The sequence below is a fragment of the Corvus moneduloides genome, chromosome 6 (assembly GCF_009650955.1).
Source record: "Corvus moneduloides isolate bCorMon1 chromosome 6, bCorMon1.pri, whole genome shotgun sequence".
Classification (NCBI taxonomy): domain Eukaryota; kingdom Metazoa; phylum Chordata; class Aves; order Passeriformes; family Corvidae; genus Corvus; species Corvus moneduloides.
The window spans coordinates 25,017,707-25,027,933 of NC_045481.1; the positions used below are offsets into that span (position 1 = coordinate 25,017,707).

The window sequence follows — 10,227 nt, forward strand, 5'->3', positions numbered from 1 at the left end:
ATGCTATAAAGGTTTTGGAAATTTCAAGTCTCTTTCAAAGAGTATTGCTTCCATTTATATCTCCCTTTCTTTGCAGTGAGTGAATGGTCATGGAATTCTCTTATCTAGCTTAGAGCAAGTTTCCTCTTCCTCTTAATTATTCCACCGGCCCTATAGCTGTTTGCAGTGTCTCCTATTTTATCTGGTATTTTTCAGCAGTTCTCATCCTTAGGTGTAAATAGAGACTGATACTTGTTCTCTAGCAAATGGAAAGAACAGTTGAAGGTTCCATGGTACCTAGCACTTTTTGGGGGAGAGGAAAATATGCTGAAAACTTGTAAACATGAAATAGCTGCCCAAAAGCTGCTCTGGTTCATGTAACAGATACAACAGTGCTTAGAACCATCAGACACCCCTCATATTTTTGGTGCAGTATTGTTACTATAGAGGCATTTTTGGCCCTAAGGTAGCGAGGGAAAAAGAAGACTGAGGGGGATTCTGGTCTAAGCTAGGCAGAATGTTTCTAAATGCCTTAACAGACCTCATATCAAGGCAACATTTATTATTAAAAGACAGATGCATACATTAGCACCATCTTCCTACTGGCTTCAGTCTCATGGTTGATGCTGAAAGGTTCTCATCTTACTGGAAAAATAGATTTGTTGGTAACACAATCTTCTCCAAAGGCAGTAAGACTGGTGTTTGCCCCTACCCTTCTAACTTTCCATTCTTCTCTTTCTTGAGCTGCCAAGAGTCCCTGCTCATATCCCTCTGTGTTAAGTAAGTTTTTTCTCACTATTGTTTTTTTCCTTACTGTTGGTTTCTTTGAATATCAGCAAGTGTACTCATTATAATGTATCTTGGTCCTGGGGCTTTTTTCAGCACCTAGAGAGTTTGGGGATGTCAAGTGGAGGCAATAAATATGTAAAGTGATCATTAAATTTAACCCCTCTGAATTTTCTCAGTTGACCTAAATATTTTAATGCTATTTTTTGTTAAAAACAAATTAAGGTATCTTAAAATGCTGTGCCATGATGGAAAGCAAAGCAGTGACTATCTCCATATCTGTAACTGAAATGTACTACCAGCTTCTAAGTAAATGGGGTTAATTCATCCTTGCAGTGAATGCTGACACTTCCCTGTGTGCCACTCATTCCCATATAAACCCTTCTAGGATTGTTACCTAGTAGGTGAACATTCTACTTTTGCAATTTGCTTAAGTACTGAACTATTTTAGATTTTTACATTTATTTTTAAGTTAATATGTTAGTGTTATGTGATTAATGCCCAGTTCAGAGATTTTATTTTTTCCAGTGCTGCACAACTACATTTATATTTGTGTTACTATTCAGAGTCCACCCAAAGATAATATGAGGACATCCTTTTTCCACTTTTTTCATGTTTGCATAACAATTTGGTACCACATTTTTCCTTACAGCTGAAAAGAGAATTCATGGACATGGACTGCTATGACATTTTATTTTGATTGTTTTGGAATATGGTTTATGGCTATTGTCATATTGTCTTCACAAACTGTCAGCATCTAATCAAGGGCTAAAGCTCTTCAGTAATAGAATACTGCTGCATTACTGTAGTCTTGCAGTTTGCATTGTATCACTCAGTTCCACAATCTGATGTTCAGAAAGTATTACTCCTTAATATTTAATTTTCATTTAAATTTCCTAGGCATTTGCAGTTGCTGGCTTGGGATCTGGGTTGACAGAGGCAGTTGTGGTTAACCCATTTGAAGTAGTAAAGGTTACCTTACAGACCAATCAGAATGCCTTCACAGAGGTAGGAAAATTGCTTCATTCTCCTTTTTCCACTTTATTGGCCATAATGCACTTCAAGGTTCGTATATAGAGCAGAATGTCTATAATATATTGGTTGACACAAATGATTTTCCCACAAGGGTAACAGAAATGGAGAAGGAAGAGACCCAATAGACAATGCCTTCAGATATGCGGAGCTGCATGCAGTATTGCCAGAAGCATCAGCATCTCCACTGTAAATATTCTGTGCCTGAAGTGCACCTTCATCCCTCCAGAGCAGCCAGCAACCCAACACTGTGAGGAATTGTAACCCAGGAGTACAAACCTGAGCCCCTTGTACACAGCACATTTACCCCAGCAGGCTCCAGACTTCAAGCGAGCACCAAAGGTTACTATGAAACACCACGGCCCTGTGCCCTAGACAGAGTCCAGCTGCTGTATTTTATGCTGTGTTTCTTGGATGAAATTACTTACAAGACTTCACTTTTATTAGCACTAACTGGAAAATTGTTATATAACAAGTACATTGATGATTTAAATTCTTGCTCCACTTCAGAGTTTTATTAGTCAAATATTGTTAAGTCCAAAGAAGTCATTGTGCAAAACATTGTCCATGATTCTGGGTACTGCTGAAAGGGGAAAAAGATCAAACTGGGAAACAAGTGATTTATGAAAGTCAAGTCTTCTCAGGAACGCACTAACTTCTATTAATTTTCATGCAGATGGTGTTCCAGGATAAAGTGAAGGAAGCTAGTAATACTTTTTTCTTTTCTCATTGAATAAAAATAACAATTGTCAAATCATCTTTTTCAAAATATTTTGAGAAATCAGCTGTACCATGGTAGAAGTACTAAATCACATAACCATCACATGAAAAGGTTGGCTGAATCCCTGGTGGGACGTGATTTTTGCATATTCTACTATTAAGTTTCGACTGAGTTAATACTTGCATGCCTTGTAGCACTCATCTGCACAAATTGAACCCTTTTGGGGGATGCACAGTAAAGAGATTTATGTCCAGTCCATTTACATAAGCTGTTTGGGCCAAGCTCCTCAGGTACACTCTGGAAAAGTATTGCTACTGATTTCCAGATGTCATAGAGTAGCTGGTACCTACTCCATAACTCATCCAGAAAAGCATTTTCTTCCAGAATAAATTTTAAAATGTTTGGTAAATTTCTGTTTGATTCTTAATGCATATGAAAGACATGTTTGTTTGCTGCAAGTCTCCAGTCTAGACATTTTTTAAACTTGGGCAGCAAAGCCCCACTGAAACAGATGAATTATGCAGTACAGGAGTTAAATGTTTAGGATCCTGGAAGGAAAGAGACTGAAAGTGGGAAAAAGCAATGTGTGAGAGGATCTCTCTCTCAGGAAAGTGATATGATAAAAATTATGGATTACTACTGCTTCAGCAGTAGTAAACTGAGCAGGTATTCTGGGTCTTTCTGCTTCGCAGTTGTGAAGATGTAATTATCCTATCTTAAAAAACCCTCTGCTTTTAGGTATAAACAAACCAGTGTTATATTTTGAACAAACTATTCCTTGTAAAGTTGCAAAAGACCAATGTATCCTTTCACTTCATAAGTTTTAATTTTTTCTCTACTGAAAAATTTGTAACAAAGTCTGGGGTGGTTTAGTTTGTAAATTGTATGCAATTACTTCAATTAGTTACGGCATCCCTTCCTCAGTGGCCTTCATATTACTACAATAATGAAACTGTAGCTGTCCAAAATCATTCTGAGTTGGTTTTGTTCAGATGAATATTCTTTAATTTAATTTAAAGAATAATTTCACAAAACCCAAATAATAGTATATTATCATACAAATAAAATTGTGACAGAATGGTATTTGGACTCTACTAGGAACCTCTAGTGAAAAAATTCCAAGGGAAATTAAGTTCTTAAATCACAAAGATTGTTATTATCACAGACATATTAATTTTTAATATATCTTTTTAAAGTGTTAGAATTTCAAAATTTGCAGTGAATCAGAAAAACACTCCAGTGACTTTATACCTTACATCAAGTTCTCATTACAAATATGTTAAAGAACATTCCACACTGAAGCATGTAAACTCAGGCCTATTGGAAGAAGTATGTCTAGAGGTTATATTATACAGCATAAGGCATTACCATGCACTGTTTTTCTAAAAGGTTTAAGTAAAGTGTGTACCTATCCCATTGTGGAGCTTTCATACTACATGACGAAACCTAATGCAGTTCACATATTTCTTTGACTATTGTATAGAAATAATAAATATATCTTGTTTAAAAGGAACAAGGAAGAGCATGAACACATACACTCACACCCAGACTCCTGCACACCCCCAAAGCAAATATTCACACCCTGCGGTGACAGCTGAATTGTTCTGTGGTAGGGGATCATCTTTCGGGGGTTGATAGATTTAAAGAGGAAGGCCACTATAAATCACGTATCAGGCCTTTTGCTATGGGTAAAAATAATGGTGACTTTTTGTTAAAGTAAACTGCAAGAAGGCCCAACACCATGTTGTTTGGTTTTTCCTTTTTTTTTCATTTCCCTGTAGCCCTGGATAACTCTCTGGCTATAGAAGCTGGTGTGATGATTAAAATCTTTCCACCTGAAGTGAGAGTTATGATTAATTAAACAAATACAATTTTCTGCTTTATGATGAAAAGAATCTGACTCTAGATTCCACTGAGTGGGTCTGTATTAAGTAAAAGTCAACAGCTATGTGAAGTGCATTAACTCCAGATATTTGTACAACAAATTCCTCTATCTAAGGTCCTTCCATCATCAATGATGAACCACAGACCTTCTATGGCTTGATCAGTTGCCATGATGACACCTACTTTGGTAAAAGGGAATAGCTGCCAAAGAGAGTCCTCTTTGTTACTAAAGGACTGAAAAGGGAAGTCAGGTGTAGACTGCAGGTGTCTATATTTGGATATGAATCCCATCTCAGGTGTTAAGCAATTGACAGGCTTCCATTCTGAGTCGTGAGTAAATCCATGTTCAAGAAAAGGGATACCAGGGGATACCTTACTGTTGAAGGTTGCTCTATTATTTCTTAAAGACCTAATCTCCATTTTTGGAGCATGAAAAAGGATGTTATTGCTAGTATCCATGTTGGATGTCTCCATTTTAGAATAGATTCTGACTTGAATTCTTGGGGGTAGTTAGAAAAGTAAACTATAGTAAAATGTATGCAGAGCATTAACAGGATAATATTAGTTATGAAATATGAAAAAACAGAATGAAACTTTGTATTAAAGATTAAACTTGTCAGTCACCTAAATAAGCACTCATGTGCTCTGTCAGATACGGTAGCATCATGTGGCTGATGCTGTTGATCTACCACAGTGGTATTTTGAAATGGAAAGCTATTAAACAAATAGATGTATTGAAATTAGTGGTATTCACAGTGGTGTAGTCAAAATTCTTCTATATTTTCATGTTTGAACCTCCTAGTGGATGTCATGTTTTGCCTATCTAATTATATATTTGGTTACCCAGAGCTGGCTTTATGCTTTGGAGAAAGCCAAACTCGATTCAACAACTTTTTGAAAGTAATGTTTCTATAATGCTGCTAAAAAAAAAAGTAAAATATTCAGAAGGGAATAGCTAATTCTAAGTGTCATGGTATATTCAAAAAAAGATCAAACGTGCATGTAGTCAGGCAGATTCTGTCTGCTATGAGGCAGCTTGTTCCTTTTTGCCTTTTATTAAATGGAAGTCTGTTACAATACTACTCCTTTACAGTACTCAAGTCTTGCTTTCATCTTATTCTGCAATCAGAAAAATGAGGAATCTTTTTTTAATTAAAGTTGTGATTTTTATATGGTCACAGGAAAATGAAAATAGCAAATATGGTAATACTTAATATAAAATTACAAGAATTGGCAGCACTGTGTTTGTCAACGGGATGGAAATGATGCTGTGTTATTGTTTTCTTTTTGTAAAGATGATCTCTTCCTCCTTTTGCTTCACTTGTGTAGCAACCATCTAGCTTTGTTCAAGCTCAGCAGATCATTAAAACCGGTGGTCTGGGCTTCCAAGGACTCAACAAAGGCCTTACTGCAACCCTGGGCCGTCACGGAGTTTTTAACATGGTTTACTTTGGATTCTACTTCAATGTGAAAAACATTCTTCCAGTCAATAAAGTAAGTTCTTCATACAATGCAAGAGACAATCAGATAAGAAGTTTGACATTTTAGTTCCCACTGTATTTTCAGTGCAAAGCTGTGGTATTTAGCGATAAACAGTGACTAACCTAGCTCTGTATTTTTATGGAAGCATATTAAGGACTTGAACTTCTCAGTTTTCAAGCAAAGCTGAGTATAGTCATATCTGAAATATCATTCTTATGAATTTCCCTTTATAGCATGGTAGCAGTGCAAAAAGGCAGCAACTGAGATACAGAGATGTTGTGCTTATGTTGGGGATGTATGCGCTTTTTTTGTGGCAAACCTGCTTAGGAAGAAAAATCAGTTTCCAGAACTCCTTTCAGTATTCACAAAGGGGCTAAGCTTGTGGAGATGGCCAAGTTGCAGTATGTAGGTTGTTCTGGCCAGACACTGGACCTATTTACTCAAAAGAGAGTTCAACCTAGTGTTGAAGGATGACAGGGAAGATTCATCCATATGGGAGAGAGACAGCCCAAAACAGGAGGTAAAGGGTCATGCACAGGGACTTTATATCATTTATAATTTAAAATAAAAAGGATCATTATAGCTGTAATTTCCCTTAAAGAAATTTTGATAGTCCTACATTACTTTAAATAACAAAGGAAGCATTTCCCTTTACAACAGAAGGAAATTTTACTAAAGAAAATGTGGTAATATTAGCAGCTTTCTAAATGACTGTGTGAGAAACAACTAATGATTTATTAATGATTCCAGTATGCTACTTACTGAAGTGTGTTTTCACTAATGTGATTTTTAGATTATGACAGTTAAAGAGTCACAAGTGTAATATGTAGTGATATACATGTAAGAAGGTGCAATTCACATCAAAAGGAATCAGTTTCTATTCCCAGATGAAGTAACACCTCTTTTTTTTCTGCAATTCTGAGTAGCCTGGTATTTTTGTTGGCAGTATTGTGTAAATGGAGGAAAGCTCCACTTCTTATTTGCAGATCATTACAGTAAATTGAATTGTTCAAGAGCAGCTGACCCGCAAGTTTCTACAAGTTTCTTATAGTGTATTTAAGCATATTTTACAGTGTACTTTAGTCACACATTCTAAAAAGTCAAGGCACAAGCATAGCTTGATACTAAGATAGGAGTTAACACTTTTGTGTTGAGCAAAAGATGAAAAAATTATAAGCACAATGCAGAAAATTCAGAAAAATATGCAGGTAAGGACAGAGACTAGTGTGCAGCTTCTATGGGAATCATGGAAAAGTTCTTGCACAGCAATTGAATAGTAAAAGTATTTGGTATAAGCATGCTTTCCTAGCCTTTCAGATTTTCAAAAATAGGAAACAATTATTACATTATTAGAAAGATTCAGAGCTTTATGATCCAAAGGAAATTAGTACTTTATACAGATTTTGTATGATGCATAAAAATTTTAACATCTACAACATAGGTTTAAATACATGTAGAAAACAAAAGAGAAATTACTTAAATGTCAGCCAGTGGCCCAGCTGTCCTCCAATATTAGCAAAATCAAAAGGCAATTTAATCTATGTGAGATTAACTGCAAATAAGTGGAGAGGTTTGCCTTGTGCTTGACAAGTGCACAGTGCTTTATATGGTGGCTGGCACAGTGGCTACCTCTGTGCTGGTAAATTGAGTAGCAACACCAAAACTCAGCCGTCTGTGCTGTTAAACATTCCCTGGCACAGCTTTGGCCCTGGCCAGCCAACACAGTTCCTGGGTAAGGCTTAGGAGCTAGTGAAGACAAGGAACCCTTCCTCATGGGCTGGTTTCATGCAGCCAGTCTGTTTTGAATGGTAATAGCATTCTATAGTGCTAATAAAGTTAAAAGGACTCTCTAGGCCAGCCAGCATCAGTGGCATAGACAGTCTATACAGACAGATATAGCCAATAATTCTGATCAAACTCTCACTAAAATCAATGCAAACTTGCCCTGAATTTAAGAAGACAGAGATCAGGCCTCATCTGCCTTGTGCTAGCCAACATTATGTCTCAGGTACTTACATTCATTGAATTTCACTTCAGTGACTGCTAAATGGAAGTATTTAACAATAATTTGTGACTTGTAACTTAAAACTCTTATGTCAGTGGGCAGGTACTAGAGGCTGAGAGTTATCAAACCCAAACCTGTACAAGGAATTTGGTAGAAGCTGGTTTGCAGTTAGTCTAAAAAATGTTAAACAGTTATTAGTTTGTCTAGATTTCTCACATACTTGATTTCATTACAAAATCTAGTTTGTTAACTTTTTATATATCACCAGAAAAGAAAGTCTTAAAGCCAGTTTTGCAATATTGACAAATATAAAAAAATTATATATAAAGATTGTGAAATAAGAATACTACACTTGTGAAATAATTTTGACTATTGACTATGCATTTGCTGTTCACCATCTGTAATATAAGTGGGAAATGTATGAAAATCTCTGAATGAACCTTTTAGCTCTCAGCTAAACTGTGCATTAAATTTGCATCCCAATTAGGGATGTTTGTAGCCTATTTTGCCAAAAACAATAAATGTTGTAGGTTGAGTGGTCAAATCATATCAATGATATATGTGGGTTTTAAATATCCATAATGAATAATTTTTCATACATCCAGTCTATTCTGCTAAACAGACCATTTACAGCCCACCTTGCGCTCTATTTACTGAAAATGGAATATGCCAGATTTCTTTCAATGGCCACTAATGTATCAACCATAGAGAAGTAGCACCTGTGCCTCTACCCTAGCAATGAAATTATTTTGCAAATGGCATCTGCTTTTATAGTGCATTTCATAGTCCAGCAGCTTTCACTTTTCAATTTTTTATCTAATTAGGTTTGCTTTTAAACATTAGTCTCATTAAAACCTTTGCTCACTACCACCTCCAAGTGGCTGCCACATTTCTTAATGGTATGAGATTTCCTCACATCTGTTAAAAGCCGCCTTTGAAATGTGGCCAACTGCAAAACTCACTTCAAGTCGGGCACTGCCAGCCCCAGGCACCACAGATGTGCCTCCTGTTACAAGGGCTGCTGCATCAGGCTGTGGGTGCTGAGCAGTGCATTGTCTTGTAAGAGAAAGGGGGCCTGAACTTCTGTAGGCAAGGAAGAGATGGGAAACCCAAATGGGCTGTTCAGCTTGGTAAGATAGCAGACAATAATTTTATTTTAGTAGCTTTCAGATCCATACCAACATAGAAGTTCTATGTAGGAATAGAGAGCGAAAATTGGATATGGTGCAATGGACTTGAAGAAATAGTAAGCCAAGGTGATTTAGGAGAAGACTGGATCAGAATGAGTAGTGGAATAACCTCAGAGCTACCATCCAAACTCAGGTTTCAGAATGACCTGGGGATTAAAAACATTTAAAATAGAGGTCCTGTATCCAGCACAACATTACAAGTGAATGAAGTGGTCTGTAGAGGAAAGCTTTGGAGACTGAAGCTGATAAATTATAACTGTCTCCAGTGCATGACACTCTTATACGTGGATGTGTATGTCCAGATTTAGTGCTAGAATTTTCTGTTGCTGGAAATTATGGAATATAAAAGAAGGAAATAAACAGCATTTGATTTGGGAGGCATTTACTGAGTCTTCTCTTATTTAAAAAAAATTATTAGAGAAGTAATGTATGAAAAGCAGAGAAATAACATCTCAAATTTTTTCTCCCTAAAAAAGCAGGGAAATCCAACAGGACATGCATATATATGGCATTTGTTAGTGATGCCTTCTTTTCTCTTTGTTTTTAATGGCTGCTGGTGCTCCCAGCGTGGAGACTAAGGTGTACAAGGTAATGTGATTGTGAAGAGTTTGGTAAAAAGGTGAGATGATCACAGATTATTATCCAACCACAGCTAAGTTATTCCACTGTAAATAAGTAAACAGGTATTTCACTTCCTTGTGGTGTACTGTTTTGTGGTGTGGCACCATTTAAAACCAAGTTTCCGTTCTATACATTCTGCTCATACTACATAAAAAAATGGGCTTTGCTTAAAAACTGAATTCATGTATGTTCTTCCTCCAATTTTGTTATTTATGAAAGGAAGAGGAGCATGTCAGAATCTTTTTTCCTAATGTACAACATATGAAACATATAATAGTTGGTCAGTGAGCTGCATGGTGCAGAAATTAGTGACAATAGTGTGATGATAACTGCCTCTGCTAACCAGTTACAGCATTAGCACTAGACAGATACCTTATCCTTGAACCTTTTTCCATGGAATTCTAGACTGTTGGGAATATTTTGGCATTGTCCATAGGGCAGAAAAAGGACAGACTTTGGTGTAAAAAGAAAGGCACTCCTTCATGATGGCACCAACTTGCACCTACCTGATAGACAGCCAATGTTCC

The 10,227-nt window shown here is 36.6% G+C and overlaps 1 protein-coding gene across 6 annotated transcripts in view; it reads left to right on the forward strand.

The window, feature by feature from the left end:
• The window catches only part of SLC25A21 (solute carrier family 25 member 21), a 237,452-nt gene that overhangs the window by 220,247 nt on the left and 6,978 nt on the right, over nt 1-10,227 (forward strand). For all 6 annotated transcript variants that reach the window (XM_032112696.1, XM_032112698.1, XM_032112697.1 and 3 more), the window contains 2 exons: nt 1,666-1,773; nt 5,732-5,896. In XM_032112696.1, the coding sequence (XP_031968587.1) occupies nt 1,666-1,773; nt 5,732-5,896 (273 nt within the window). The remainder of the gene's footprint in view (nt 1-1,665; nt 1,774-5,731; nt 5,897-10,227) is intronic.